General features: G+C 48.8%; 2 protein-coding genes across 10 annotated transcripts in view; one reads left to right on the top strand and one right to left on the bottom strand.

Moving 5' to 3' along the window:
• Positions 1–4,396, bottom strand: part of Tead2 (TEA domain transcription factor 2) — a 15,059-nt gene extending 10,663 nt beyond the window's left edge. The window contains exons 1-6 of one of the 3 annotated variants that reach the window (XM_015496556.2): positions 4,275–4,396; positions 2,326–2,563; positions 1,890–1,954; positions 1,383–1,445; positions 425–436; positions 89–196 (exon numbers count right to left, since the gene is read on the bottom strand). In XM_015496556.2, the coding sequence (XP_015352042.1) occupies positions 89–196; positions 425–436; positions 1,383–1,445; positions 1,890–1,954; positions 2,326–2,557 (480 nt within the window). In that variant the 5' untranslated portion in view covers positions 2,558–2,563; positions 4,275–4,396. The other 2 variants (XM_015496557.2, XM_048790553.1) reach the window with 2 other exon arrangements.
• Positions 4,397–4,403: 7 nt separating this feature from the next.
• Positions 4,404–9,510, top strand: Dkkl1 (dickkopf like acrosomal protein 1). Of its 7 annotated transcripts, none has more exons than XM_015496564.2 (6): positions 4,404–4,539; positions 4,806–4,961; positions 6,178–6,349; positions 6,803–6,943; positions 7,068–7,157; positions 9,149–9,510. In XM_015496564.2, the coding sequence occupies exons 3-6, from the start codon at positions 6,197–6,199 to the stop codon at positions 9,455–9,457; spliced, it is 693 nt and encodes a 230-aa protein (XP_015352050.1). In that variant the 5' UTR covers positions 4,404–4,539; positions 4,806–4,961; positions 6,178–6,196; the 3' UTR covers positions 9,458–9,510. The 7 variants fall into 7 exon arrangements, with proteins under 7 accessions (XP_015352050.1, XP_048646513.1, XP_015352049.1 ...); XM_048790556.1 differs by having other exon boundaries at positions 4,412–4,539; positions 4,826–4,961; XM_048790557.1 differs by lacking the exons at positions 4,404–4,539; positions 4,806–4,961 and adding an exon at positions 5,020–5,561.
• The last annotated feature ends 5,876 nt before the right edge of the window (positions 9,511–15,386 follow it).

Genomic DNA, 15,386 nt, shown 5'->3' with positions numbered 1-15,386 from the left:
GGGGGGGGGGGGGTGTCAGGGGGTCCTCTGTTGGCAACTGCAGGCCCACCCCTCCAGCCCAACCCCCACAATTCCCAGCCTAGGCCACCTGAGGACCGGCAGGACCCAGTTTGGCCTGTAGGGAAGGTGCTGAGATGAGCTGGGCAGAGGACATGGTAGCCATCGTCTGGAAAGCCTTGTCCTTAGAAACCTGGTCCTGGGGGGAAGTTGAAGGTCCATATTAATGGGGGACACCAGTCAACACTACCAGGGGGGGACAATAATGAGGCGGGGCAAGGATGGGAGATACAGACCCAGGGAGTCAAGGCAAAGGGTCCAAGGAGTTAAAGCCCTTTCCCCAGTGCCCTCTATCCCTCCTGGTCTCCTTAGGGATGGGACAGTTGGCTGGGGTAAGTGTATGTGGGAAATGGGCAGGGGCACTTACCACATTCAAGGCCTGCACAAGAAGTGAGAGAAGGTTCCACAGGAGGAAAGAAAACACCACTTAGGAAGGAAGCCTGGACTCCCCCACCTCCCTACCCTACCAGCCTGCCCAGCCCTGGCACCCTGAGCTGAGCAAGGGGGGAGTGATGGATGGATATGGATCAGCATGCAGAGGTGGCCAGCCCTAGAGAGGAAAAGGACTTTCTGCGACCAGAATAAAAGACCCTAATGAGAGTTTCTAAGTCAAAAAAAAGCCGGAAATAGAGGTTTCCAGATGCCCAGGCAACAGGAAATGAGAATTACAGAGCCCCAGGGAATAGAAGGTAAGTGTTTCCTAATCCCAAGCAGAACAGAGAGGGAACAGACACAATATAGATAAAGCCGGAAGCAAAGGTTTTCGACACAGAGAGAAAGGAAGGGAAAGCTTCCTGGTACAAAAAAGAAAAAAATGAACAGGAAGTGATTATCTCCAAGTCTAAATGAAGAGGCAGAGAAGAACTCATACCCAGAGGGACAGAAAATGAGGGCCTCAGACTAAGAAGAAATAGGAAATCCAGAAGACAGAAAAAAAGAAAAAGAAAATGGATATGAAAATCTCCAACAGGAAATGAAGCTTTCTGAGCACAGAAAGAACAGCAGGCCCCATGGGGGCTGGAGATGTGGGGATAAACCAAAGGAGTCAAAGAGGAGGCCCTCAGAGCACAGGAGGGGAAAAGCAATGAGATCATCAGGAAGGGCCAAGGGCAGAGGGAAGAGGGACAACAGCACTAGCCTCTGGGGAGTCCCCACAGCCCTGCCTTCTTCCCCATCCCAAGCTCAGGCTCCTCCCTTTCTCAGGTCTCTCCCTATCCAGGGTCTCAGTACCCCCAGTCTTCTGGGTCTCCCTCCCCATCCCTCTGGGTCTCGGCCCTTCCCCCAGGTCTCCATCTGCCCCTCAGGGTGTCTGCCTGGGCATTTACCTTCAGTTTGGACTGGATTTCCCTCGATTTCCTTCGAGCCAAAACCTGGATATGACTAGAGACCTGCAGGTATTGACGGAGAAGCCGACTGAGCTCACAACCACCCATCTCTGTCCCCCCCTTCCTTCCCTCAGGTGCCCCACAGAGCTGCCAGCACTTGAAGGGGGACAGGCAGACCGGTCATTTCTGCAGTATTCAAACACGTGGTGCCCACAAGCTGTTTTTCCCAGGAACTCACTAATCTCATCTTTCCTGACCCAGCAAATCCAGGCTCCTGTCCTGTCTTCATCCTTCCCTCTTTGACTTTTTCCTGGTCTCTCTGGCTGCTTCTAACAACTGCTAGGGAAACTGCTGCCAAGCAGACAGACCAGGCCTCCAGACATGCCAAGGACACAAGCAAAAACACATGAACCAGAGCCTCCTTTTGAGCCTGAATTAGCCCATACAAAGATGGCCCTAAAGGGACAAGCTGGCCCCAGACAGAAGCCCAGAAATGGGTTCTGAGACCTGTTTGCGAGTCCGGGTCTTCCCTGTTCTCAGCTTGATGTAGCGGGCAATCAGTTCATTACGACCTGAAGAGTCAAATTAAAACAGAGTTAGACCATTAGGGGAACTTCCCGACAGAGTGAACACCAGGAAAGAAGAGAGTAGCAACAGTCCCCAAAGGGTTATAGCAAGCTGGGGGGCTGATCTCCTCACTTCTATGGGGCAGACTGCCTGGGAGTACATCCCATCCCTGCCACATACTAGCTTTGACCTTAGGCAAACATCTTGACCTTCCCAGGCCCGCTTCCTCACCTGTGCAAATGGTGATGCTGGTTTCTAACTGAGAGTCACTGGGAGGGCACAATGCATGTTTACAGGGACAATGCTCAGAGCTCCATAAGTGTTGGCTACTGTTATTACTCTGTGGGGGTCAGGTCAAAAGACACTGCGAACTCACCATACATCTTGCCTTCATCAGACAGAATGATTTTCCGACGGCCACATGGCGGGTAGATGGCCAGGGCTTCCTGGAAGCTCTGCTCAATGTCTGGGCTCCAGACACCCTCTGCATCTGGGCCCCCGTCTCCCCCAGCCCCCTCGCTGCCGCCGGTGCCCTCTTCACTGCCTTCCTCACTGCCTGTCCAGCCGCTGCCATCGTCCAGGGGGGCCCCAGCCCGGGGTTCCCCCATTTGGGCCTGGAGGAACACAGAGCTCAGCGGCCTTCCTCCCACCCAAAGAGGCTTGCAGCTGTGAGGGCTAGGAGTCAGACCCCCGAGCCTGAGGGAGGAGAGCTGGGTCCTGAACCCCTCCCTGGGTCTGAGGGAGAAGGGCTGGGGGTAGGACTCCTAGGTCTGAGGGACGGGGACTGGGCCTGGACCCCCGGGTCTGAGGGAGGCGGGCTGAGGCCAGGACTCCTGGATCCTAGAGGAGAAAGGGGATAGATTTCTGGGGTAGCTTAGGAGAGCTGTTCTCCCCTGAGTTTCCAGAGGAACTTAAAGATGAAGTTCGGAATACCCCAGAGTAATGCCAAGGGCCATGAAGGTTGAAACTCTGGGTGCAGATTACTGGTTTTAAAGAGAGGAGCCGTGTTATTGTCGAAATGGAGAGTGGTGAAACCTTCTAGTCCCATCCAAGAACAGGTGCTAGGATGCCAGCGGCAGCTGCTAGAAGAGAAGGGGGAGGGGCATCGGCCCAAGGCAGGCTGTGCGTAGACCCAGAGAGAGCGGGCAGAGACCAGAGTGAATGAGACACATCCAGAGAGAAGCGGACTGACATCCAGAGAGAGGAAGAGGAGGAGGAGGTCAGAGAGAGAGGCAGAGAGATCAAATGAGATAGGAACAGAGACTAGGCCGAAACTGATACGGAGGCCAGGAAAGAGCCACAGAACCACAGGCTGGGGGACGGGGAAGCCCACAGAACCACAGGCTGGGAGCCAAGGGCACCCACAGAACCACAGCCTGGGGGACAAGCCGCCTGGCCATCTGGAGTGCCAGAACAAAGGGCCCAGGCGTCCCCTCCCCCAGCTTCCCACAACCCCGGTCGGGGAGGGGCTGGCCAGTGAGGGCACCTCCCCTCCGGCCCTCGGCCCCGCCTCCTCCCCTCCCCCCCGCGCCATGGGCTCAGATCCAATCCAAGTTCCCAGTGACTTTCCGGAGGCCGGGAACAGGGAAAACTTTTTCCAATACAGCCCGATCCCGCCTCCTTGGAGGCTCCACGTCTTTCACGACTTTCCCAGGACCCCAGAGTCCCAGGTTCCCATCCCCCTCCTTCTTCGGACCCTGGACCCGGGGCGGAGGCAGACAAAGACCCCAAGCCGAGTCCAGTGGCGCTGCAGCATTCAGGACCCCTGTAGGCCAAAATCCCAGCCCAACCCTCCCCCATGTGGCCAGACAAAGGGACGGAGGAGCAGGGTAAGAAAGATACCCCCTAATTTACCGCTCCAGTCCACAAATCTCCGAAAAGACAAGAAAGAGCATCCAGGACTCCAGATAGTTTTTTTCCTCTACCACCCAGGACCCTTCCTCTTTGGTAAGGGAGATCAGACGCCCATAAATCACACGAGCTCACCAGTTTGGTCAGAAATACGCAAGGGGTCTTTCTCGCTGCAAAGGGACACCGCTCACACTCACGCACCGCACGCCCGGTGCCTGGGTCCGCAGCTCTCAGCCACTCCCGCGCGCACACTCCCAGACCAGACCCGTCATCAACACCCTAACTCCCTCGAAAGTTCCAGCTCCACACTTGGGCTCGGTCACGAACGCAAACTCGGGCCCCCAGGCAAAAAGAGGGCGGCGAGCAGTTGCGAGATGGTCCCACAAACACACGCCTCACCTCATCACGCATAACTTCCCACCCCAACTCACACACCCCAAAGCAGGATCCCGACTCCCGCCGGCGCCTTCCTACCTCCCGGCCTGGGGCTGGGGAGCCGCGGGCGGGCGGGGCGCTGCAAGGGAGAAAGTTGCCGGGAGCTTTGTTTGGGAAAAGTGGGAGGGACCGGAGGGGGGGGCGGGCCCGGGAGGCCGACTGCGGGAAGGGGAACTGTCGGTGACAGTTTGGGGAAGGATTTTTGCTCCGGGAGAGACGGAGTCTTTCTGGAAGCTGGGAGGAACTCGGGATTCGGATGATTGGGCCCTAGGAGAGGAGGGAGATTGGGAATTTGTGCTCCTGGGTGTGAGGGGGGCGATTGGTTGGGAGCCGAGAAACCTGTGTCTGAAGAAGGGGGCTGGGGCCGAGACTCCTGGGTCTGAGGGCGGAGGCACCGGGATCTGGACTTGTGGGTGCGATCGCGGAGAGGTCGAGTCCCGGGCCCCCCGGGTTTGTGTCGGAGATGTAGAAGTGATGTGAACACAAAAGAGTCGTACTGTTATCCCCAACTTTATTTTTGAAGACTAGTGTCATGGGATGGATTTTAATTGATTTCTTATGACAACACAGCATCCTTGTGACCTTACCAGAATTAAGAGTCGTGAGCAAGACCCTCGGAATTTATTGGAGAACCACAGAGGCGCCCACTCCCCCACCCCATGCACTAGTGGACGATGGCAGCTGACCCAGGACCCCGAGAGAGCCTCGGAGGCTAAGGGAAGAGAGGTAAGGTCCCTGACTCCTTAAAGATGAAGGGCTCAGTGTTCTAACTCACAAGACTAGAGGAGGATGGCTCCAGACCTTTGGGTCCTGAAGGAGAAGGGAGTTCGGGTTTAGGGTTCCTTGGAAGATGGAGTATTGAACTGTGTTTCTGAAGAAAACGGGGCTTTTTAAGTGGAACCGGAGAGGGAAAAAGAGAAGGGACACGTAGAAAGGCTCAGAAGTAAATATCGAACTGAAGAGTGAGGGAACTAGAAGAACCACTCGGACTCTGGAGTTTCCAGAGCACAAGGAACTTGAGAATGAAACAGCGCGGGAGCCAGATCTGAGGCGCTGAGGCGGGGCCCAGGTGCGGGGGCGTGGCTCGACGTTACAGGGCGTGGCCATCTGCGATTGGTGGAGGTCTCGGATGGGCGGGCCGGAATCAGAACACAGGCAGGGCCGAGGTGGACCGATAGGGGCGTGGTCCGATGAAAGAGGCGAGGCCCGGGAATGAGCGCGCAGCTCCACGCTAAGGGGTGTGGTTAACAAAGAATGTGGGCGTGGCTCTGTCCTCAGGGGCGTGTCCCTGAAGTAAAGACCTGAGCTCTTGGGTGACGTCAGCAGGTGGGGCGTGGTCAGACAATAGAGGGTGGCTACGGCTCAAGCGTTGGCTCGAGACCAGAACTGTTTGGATTTTAACAGTCCGTGGCCCGGAGTGGTCCGGTGACCGGAGTGGTCCTGGAGTCCGGTGGCCGGCCGGGCTGTGGTCTAGCATAAGGGCGGGGCCCAGAAGAAGGGGCGGGGCGTGGGCAAAGGTGAGGAATGACAACCTTGTATGAAGCAGAACCCAAAAGAGCTGGGTCTGGAAGGCGGGGTGACTAGGCCGGATGGAAGGGATGGGGGTAGAAGAAAAGGGGAGTAGGGGCTAATCGGCATGGTGTGGGGAATTGCCTAGACAGGGACCGGGCAAGGGGCAGAAAAGAGGTGTCTTGGGCGGGTGATGAGTAGCCACTGCTGGGATTGGGATGAGGGTTCTTTTTTTTTTTTTTTAAAGAAAGAGGGAGAGAGAGAGAGAATTGTTTTAATATTTATTTTTTAGTATTTGGCAGACACAACATCTTTGTCTGTATGTGGTGCTGAGTATCGAACCCGGGCCGCACGCATGCCAGGCGAGCGCGCTACCGCTTGAGCCTCATCCCCAGCACCGGGATGAGGGTTCTAACTCCTTCCCTTGCCATAGCCTCCTCTCCCATCCCGCAATGTGGCATCCGCTGATTCTGCTGCTGCTCCGGTCCGCCCTGGCACCCCTCTCCTCTGCGGCCCCAATCCGCGAAACTGACTCCCAGGAGATATCCTCAGGTTTTCTAGGCCTCCAGAGCCTACTCCAAGGCTTCAGTCAACTTTTCCAGAAAGCAAGTGATGGCAAGGGTTGCTTGGAAGAAGTAGTGAAAGGTTTCAGGAAGACAGTGAGAGGTCAGGGCCGGGCATGAGATCAGACGGGGAAAAGACAAAGAGACGGGGCAACAAAAAATAGAACGAGAGGAAAAGTAACAGTCAAGGAGAATGGAAGATGAGACTGGAAAGAGAAAAAGGAAAGGAGAAAAAGGAAGAGGAAGAGGAGGAGAGGGGACAGGGACAGAGAGACAAATTGACAGGTGAGGGTCAGGAATGGTAAAGCAATTGAACAGAGTACAGACCAGACAAATGAAGCTGGTAAATGAAAGATTAGGTTCTAAGGATCAAAGCACCTAGAGGAAAGGTGATGGGAGGGACTGGGAAAGACCTCTAGGGCATCCTGGCAGGGCTGCAAATGCACTGGAGAGATGTGAGGTCCAACAGCTTACTGGTTACCCCTCTGGCATTAGGATGACCTGCTACGGGGTCTGGACAGCTTCTTCTCTGCACCCATGGACTTCCGGGGCCTTCCCAGGAACTTCCACCAAGAAGAGAACCAGGAACGTCACCTAGGGAATAACACCCTCTCTGGTCACCTCCAGATCGATAAGGTGAGTATGCAGGAAAGTCCCTGGCATCTCCCCATCATCCCTCCCTCTGCAGTACCGGTTGGGCGGGGAGGGCAGAGGAGGAAAGTGGGTTTGCTTTCACTCTCTTAACTCATCCTCTCACAAGGTAACTGACAATAAGACAGGAGAGGTGCTCATCTCCGAGAAGGTAGTGGCATCCATTAAACCCAAGGGGAGCCTGGAAGGTGACTGGAAGGTTAGTACATGCCCTGTCCCTAAAGTGTCAAGTCCCCAACATTTTCTATAGTTTAGGAGGAGGGAGGAGGAGTTGATCCACCTCCTCTCTCTTTGTGGAACTACTTCTTTCTAGGCCTCAGCTTTGTAACCTGCCAACTCAGAAAATGAGATTTACTACCTCAGAATACACCCCCAACTATTTACTAAACTCCAGAGGGTTTTGTGAGCTCCAAGTGTTTTGAAAGTAAGCCAAATAGGATATTGTGGCACACCCCAGACTGAGGCAGGAGGACAGAAAGTTCAAGATCACTCTAGGCAACTTAGTAAGACTCTGTCTCAAAACAAAAAAAAAAAATTAAAAAGGGCTGAGGGTGTAGCTCCACAGTTAAGGGCCCTGGCTTCAATCCCCAGTACTGAAAAAAAGGAAGGGGGGAGACTGCTGTTGTAGTTCAGTGGTAGAGTGCTTACCTACCATGCATAAGACCCTGAGTTCAATTCCTAGCACTGAAAAAAAAAAAANTTGAACTCAAGGGCACTCGACAACTGAGCCACATCCCTAGCCCTATTTTGTATTTTTTTTAGAGACAAGGTCTCACTGAGTTGCTTAGTACCTCGCCATTGCTGAGGCTGGCTTTGAACTCCCAATCCTCCTGCCTCAGCCTCCTGAGCCACTGGGATTACAGGCATGTACCACTGTGCCCAACTCCCAAACTGTTATCTCTTTGCTAGAACTGCCATAGCAAAGTGTACTACAAACTAGGTAGCTTAAACCGCAGAAATTTCTTGTCTCAAAGTTCTGGAGGTTGGGTATTCAAGATCAACGTGTCAACAGAGATGGCTCCTCCTGAGGGCTGAGTGAAGAAATCTGTTCCATGCTTCAACATGGCTTCGGTGTTTCACTAGAAGTCTTTGGTGTTCCTTGGCTTATATATGCCTTGCCCCCCAATCTCTGTCTTCTCTTTGCCTGGCATCCTCCCATTGTGTCTTTCTATGACCAGATTTCCTCTTTTCAAGAAGTCATCATCCTAAGACCTCATCCTAATTAAATCTGCAATGACCCTTTTCACAAATAAGGTCACATTCTGAGGTATTGAAGGGTAGGATTTCAAAATATGATTTGGGAAGCTGGGCACAGTGGTGTGCGCCTATCATCCCAGCAGCTGGGGAGACTGAGACAGGAGGCTTATAAGTTCAAGGTCAGCCTTAGCAACTTAAAGAGGCTCCCAAGCTACTTAGTGAGTCCCTGTCTCAAAATAAAAGATTAAAAAAGGATTGGGGAGGTAGTTCAGTAGCAAATTGCTTCTGGGTTAAATGCCCAGTATCTCCCCCCATCCCCTGCCAAAAAAATATGTTTAGATAGATAAAAAGATATATACATATGTATATGTGTGTGAATTTGGTGAGAATAGACACCTCCTACAGGGCTTCTCAGACCTAAGTTTGTTACAGATGCAGACGCTGCACTGCTTGGGCAGGTCCAGATGGGGTGGAACTCACTAGTTTACGTGCCTCACAACAGCAGCCCACACATTGAGTAGCAAAGACCAATAAACAAATCAGCCCATATTCTCATTTGCCACTTGACTTAAAGCTGCCCTTGAAATCTGGTTTCATTTTTGATCCAGGATTCAATCAAGGATGACACGTTGCATTTATGGCCATGCTTGTTTAGTAAGCCCAAAAGCTTTTAATCCCAAAGTGCTTTGTCCATTTCAAACTGCCTTCAAAACCTCTGAAAGTGCTTTGTAATCCCAAAAGGCATTATAAACTCCAAAGCACTCTGCTATACATCCCTTTTGAAACCCCTCAAAAATATATTTTCAGTCCCAAAATGTTCTATAAACCTGAGTATTTTTAATCCCCAAGTGTTTGCAAACCCAAGTGCGCAATAAACCTCAAAGAAGCTTTTCAAAGTCCAAAGCACCCTATCAGCTGCATAGGGGGTGGACAATCCCATGGGGATTGATTGCCCTGCGTGTGCTATTTGGTTTCCTTGTTCTTCCTCCCCAGGTACCCAAGATGGAAGAGAAGGAAGCCCTGGTTCCCCTCCAGAAATTCATGGACAGCTTTCACCCAGAACCACATCCCCGAGTATCCTTCTGTATCATGAAGCTGCCACGGAGGAGGTCCCACCAGGATGCCCAGGAGGGTCACTGGCTCAGTGAGAAGCGGCATCGCCTGCAGGCCATCCGGGACGGGCTCCGAGAAGGAAGCCATGAGGAAGTCCTGGAAGATGGGACCCAGGGCTCCTCCTACTCTAAGCTGCCTGCCCGCAAAACCCACTTCCTGTACATCCTCAGGCCCCCCCAGCAACTATAAGAGTGGGGACCGGAAACCCACACCAAATAGAAATAAAATTCTTCTTACGTCAAGCAGCACTATTTCCTTTGGGGATCTGTCCCCAAGCCCTGGCCAACCAGACCACAATAGTTGCCCCCAGTCTGAGCCTGAGCACCGTGTCCAGCTGTTGTAGCTCTCACCTAAGCCTCCAGTTTGGGTTTTCTCATTCATATTCTGTCTCTGGGTTGAGCAACTCCATCCCCTGTGGCCCCATTTATCCACTCAGTCCCCTGGCCTGTTACCTCCAGCCTGCTCTGTCCTCCCAGCCCCTAACTCTCACTCCAGTTCTCTCTGTCCACTTAATCCCTGAATTAGTTTCCTCTAGATGCCATAACAAATGACCACCAACTCAATGACCCAAAGCCACACAAATGTTCTATTCATAGATCAATAGGTAGGAAATCCAGGATGGCTCAGCTAGCCCTCTGTCTTGAGTTTCAAAATCAAGGCATCAGCTGGCTGGGCCCTTGTAATGGGGCTCCGAGAAGAAGTTGCTTCCCACTCAGGTTTTTGGCAGAATTTAGTTCAAGTCATGAGTGAGCTATGCCATTAATATAGACCAAACCTATATTGTCTTTCCACAACGTCAGAATTTATGAAATAATAAGTTAACAGGGGCTGGGGTTGTAGCTCAGTGATAGAGCTCTTGCCTCACATGTGCGGAGCACTGGGTTCCATCTTCAGTACCACATAAAAAATAAAGGTATCCATCTAAACTAAAAAATATTTTTTTTAAAAAAGAGTAAATTAACAGGCTACATCAACTTTAATTCACAAAAAATACTCATGATTCCCTTGGTGTCATGGCCAAGGCAATTATGCATTCTTTTATTCAATTCCAAGCTTAATTTCTAATATCAGTAACACTCAGGTCACACATCATACTTCACACATGGTGTGGGTTACAGAAAGACTAAAGAAGGATTAAGGCAACCACAGGGTTACAGGATGCTGTGCCCAGAGCAGAGACTGACCCTAGATATGAATGGAAAGAGTCATCTTAGGTGGTCAGACAAGGGTTTTTTTTAAATTTATTCTAATCAGTTATACGTGATAGCAGAATGCTCTTTGATTCATTGTACATAAATAGAGCAGAATTTTTCACTTCTCTGGTTGTCCCAAAGTAGGGTCACACCATTCATGCAATCATACATGTACCTAGGTTAATGATGACTGTCTCATTCCACCATCTTTCCTATCCCCACGCCCCCACCCCCTTTCCCTTTGCCCCAAACAAAGTACTCCATTCATCCCATGCCACCCCCATTATGGATTAGCATCAGAGAAAACATTCAGCCTTTGTTTTTTTTGTTGTTGTTTGTTTGTTTGAGATTGGCTTACTTCACTGAGCATGATATTCTCTAACTCCATCCATTTACCTGCAAATACCATAATTTTATTCTGAATGATACTCCATTGTGTATATATACCACAGTTTCTTTTTTAAATATTTTTTAGTTCTAGGTGGACACAATATCTTTATTTTGTTTTTATGTGGTGCTGAGGATAGAACCCAGTACCTCAAGCATGGTAGGCGAGCACTATACCATTGAGCCACAACCCCAGCCCCACAGTTTCTTTATCCATTCATCTATTGAAGGGCATCTAGGTTGGCTCCACAGTTTAGCTATTGTGAATTGTGCTGTTATGAACATTGATGTGGCTTCATTACTGTAGTATGTTGTTTTTAAGTCCTTTGGGTATAGACCAAAGAGTGGGATAGCTGGGTCAAATGGTGATTCCATTCCAAGTTTTCTAAGATTGGCAGCACCAATTTGCAGTCCCACCAGCATTGTATGAGTGTGCCTTTTTCCCCACATCCTTGCCAACACTTATTGTTGTTTGTATTCTTGATAACTGCCATTCTGACTGGAGATGAAATCTTAGAGTAGTTTTGATTTGCATTTCTCTAATTACTAGAGATATTGAATATTTTTTCATATATTGAGTTGATCAATTGTATATCTTCTTCTGTGAAGTGTCTGTTTAGCTCCTTAGCCCATTTATTGATTGGGTTGGTTTTTTGTTTTTTTTTTTTTGGTGTTAAGTTTTTTGAGTTCTTATATATATCCTAGAGATTAGTGATCAATCTGATGTGCATGTGGCAAAAATTTGCTCCCAAAATGTAGGCTCTCTGTTCACCTCATTGATTGTTTCTTTTGCTGAGAAGAAGCTTCTCAGTTTAAATCCATCCCATTTATTGATTCTTGATTTTATTTCTTGTCCTTTAGAGGTCTTGGTAAGGAAGTTGGGGCTTAATCCAACATGATGAAGATTTGGGCCTACTTTTTTTTCTATTAGGCATAAGGTCTCTGGTCTAATCCCTAGGTCCTTGATCCATTTTGAGTTGAGTTTTATGCATGGTGAAAGATAGGAGTTTAGGAGCTGGGGTTGTGGCTCAGTGGTAGAGCACTTGCCTGGCATGTGTGAGGCACTGGGTTCGATTCTCAGCACCACATATAAATAAGTGAACAAAATAAAGGCCCACCCAACATCTAAAAAAAAATTTTTTTTAATTTATTTAAAAAGATAGGGGTTTAGTTTCATTTGGCTACACATGGCTTTCCAGTTTTCCCAGCACCATTTGTTGAAGAGGCTATTTGTTCTCCAATGTGTGTTTTTGGCACCTTTGTCCAAGATGAGATAATTGTGTTTATGTGGGTTTGACTCTGTCTTCTATTCTGTACCACTGGCTTACATGTCTATTTTGGTGCCAATACCATGCCATTTTTGTTACTAGAGCTTTGTAGTATAGTTTAAGGCCTGGTATTGTGATGCCCCCTCCTTCACTCTTCTTGTTAAGGATTACTTTGGCTATTTGGGGGTCTCTTTTTTTTTCCAAATGACTTTCATGATTGCTTTTTCTATATCTATAAGGAATGACATACAAGGGTTTTAACCAAACAATTCAGCAGAGATGAAAAGGAAAGAATTCAAATGGATGGCAGTTACTACAATGTCAGCCTAAAGTGTTAGCTTGAAGTGAGGAGTCATGCATTACTGTCACCAGTAGCATAAACCTCTCTTGAGCTGAAACCCAGGGTCAGAGAGCTAGAGGTTCATCCATGTTGCAATTTTCCTGTACAAGATTAAAGACAAGTAAACTGGTGACAGGGTCAGGGTGCCACTGTGTCTATTCTTGGGATACACTTTATTTTATGGATCTTAAATGAGATGGTTATATTTGATTAGGTTGACAAGCTATTGTCTGTTTTTTTTTTTTTTTACATGTGCTCATGATTTAATTTGGTAAGTTGACACAAGTTATCAAGTATTGTTTGTTTACTTGCATAAATAAGATGTAGAGTCATGCTTCCTTGGCACCTGTGGAGTTACTCAAAGTGGAGTAACTCATGGCACATTACTGCTTTATAAAATGGAGTTACTCTGTGTTAAGCACAGCCTGAAAACTGTTGTTTTTTTTTTTCTTTGTTGTTGTTATTGTTTGTACCGAGGATTAAACCCAAGACTGCTTAACCACTCAGCCACATCCTCAGCCCTTTTTTTTATTTTTATTTAGAGACAGGATCTCACTGAGTTACTTAGGGCTTCACTAAGTTGTTGAGGCTGGTCTTGAACTCGTGATCCTCCTGCACTGCTGGGATTACAGCTGTGTGCCACCAAGCTCAGCCAGAAAACTACTGTTTGATAGACCATGGCATAACTCTCCACACTTGGGCTTCTGGGACTGAGACCTGTGTGTGTCTTCACCGGTAGCTGGGTGTCACCTAACTGAGAAGAAGCCTTTCTCCAGTTCTGTCAGGTTTACCAACATCTCAGACCTGGCAATCCAATCTCATACTTGGAATCCCTCTCCCTTCCCCTCCTACCCTGTCTCTAGTATGCCTTCTTTTCCTCTTCCAGCAAGAGACAGTTCTATGTTTTCAGGGCTTTTGGAATTGGACCTGGACAGCATATTCCCAGGCTTTCAGGATTTAGAGGGCAGTCACCTTTGGAGGACCATTATTCTGCCTACCTCAGGTACTGACTGTGTTATCGTTCATCTCTTTCTTCTCATTCCCTGACTTTCATTTTACATACCAACTCCATCTGTGGCTTCTTGTTTCTCTCTGTATCCCTGTCTGTTTGGATATGATTTGTCCCCCAAGAGTTCACACTGGTTCCCAATGCGGCTGCATAAAGTGTCACCAGCTGGCTGGGCTGGCAAGTAAAAAACCACACAAACACAGAAAGAAATACCTTTTTGGGGGGTCAGGATGGCCATGAGACCTCTGCTCCCACGCTGGAGGGCAAGGGGAGCTAGGGAGGCAAGAGGCAAGAGAGCAAGCACAAACTGAAACTCCCTTCTTTATGGGAAAAAGCCATTTGGTAGAAAGTTCCTCCCAAATAAGGCGAGGGATTGGGTTTTGACAGGTGAAGTCTTGCTTGGTGATGTCTTGTGGTCAGCAGATTGATTGACATCTTAGAAAGCCACACCCATCTCAAGTGCTGTGTGGGATCACAGGCAGAGCAAGAGAAAAAGCACACATATGTCACACAGCCCATTCAGGCAGTAATGTCAGGCCAGTCCACTCATATGCTCAAATGTGCATAGCTCACACACACAGCCCACGGATGGCTCACGACAACAAAGAGGTGGTGGGCCTTTGAGAGATGGGACCTAATGGAAGATGATCAGGTCATTTGGGCCACTGCCCTTGAAAGATATTTAGTAGTTCACATGGACCCTCTTAGTTGTGCAAGACTGGGCTGTTGTTGAAAGAGTGAGGCTGGCCTCTCTCTACTCCCTGGCTTCCTGTCTCACCATGTGATGTTGCCCTCTTTAAACACATGCTGACCATGATGTGCTGTAGTGAAAGGGGCCCTTACCAGAACCATAGCCATGCAATTTGGACTTTTAGCCTCCAAAACTATGAGTTAAACAAAAATTTCTTTATTAAATACCCATACTTGGGTATATCTTTACTAAATACCCATGGGTATTTTGTTGGAGCCATGGAAAATAATACCTAACTCAGACCCCATCTCTGCTATGCCTGATGCCTCAGTCAAACCTGAAAGTCATGGGACCCTATCTCTGGAGGCCTGCCCACTTTGTCCTTCCCCAGAACATCTGCTCTACCCTGTGAGACTCCCCCACCATGGCCTACCATCTAGAAGGCAGATCTGAGTCTCTCAGTACTGAGTCCCCAGAGGACCCAGACACAGCTTTCTCTATTGAAACCCAGTTTAAGGGTTGGATCACCCCACAGACAGATGGGCATACTCAGGAACCCAGGAATGCACATGTATAAATAAAAGTGACCTTTTTTTGAAATTATATATTTGGTAATTCCAAAAAACATATCAATATGGTCCTCATGGGGAACATCAGAACTTGATGAAACGTTCACTTTCCCCATTCACCTCTGTGCCATTAACAAATATATATTCTGTTGATGTGTGTCTTTGATAAGTGTATTTGTTTGCTAGGGCTGCCAGAGCAAACCCATGGACTAGGTGTCCTAAAAAATTATATTCTGTTGTGGACCTAGAAGACCAAGATCAAGGACATTTGGTTGCTTCTGAGGTATCTCTACTTAGCTGTGTTCTCACTCTCTCCTCTTGTGGTCTCTTTTATGTGTATATACATGCCTGTGCCAAATTTTTTCCTCTTAGAGGGACACCAGTTAGATTGTATTAGGGTCTACCCTAGGAAACTCATTTTATTTTAATTATTTCTTTAAAAACTTTATTTCTAGGGCTGGGGATGTGGCTCAAGCGGTAGCGCACTCGCCTGGCATGCGTGCGGCCCGGGTTCGATCCTCAGCACCACATACAAAGATGTTGTGTCCGCCGAAAACTAAAAAATAAAAAAAAATATTAAAAATTCTCTTTCTCTCTCTCTCTCTCTCTCTCTCTCTCTCTCTCTTTAAAAAAAAACTTTATTTCTAAATACAGTTACATG

The sequence above is a fragment of the Marmota marmota genome, unplaced genomic scaffold (genome assembly GCF_001458135.2).
Source record: "Marmota marmota marmota unplaced genomic scaffold, marMar, whole genome shotgun sequence".
Taxonomy (NCBI): domain Eukaryota; kingdom Metazoa; phylum Chordata; class Mammalia; order Rodentia; family Sciuridae; genus Marmota; species Marmota marmota.
This window is presented reverse-complemented; position numbering and strand designations above follow the sequence as displayed.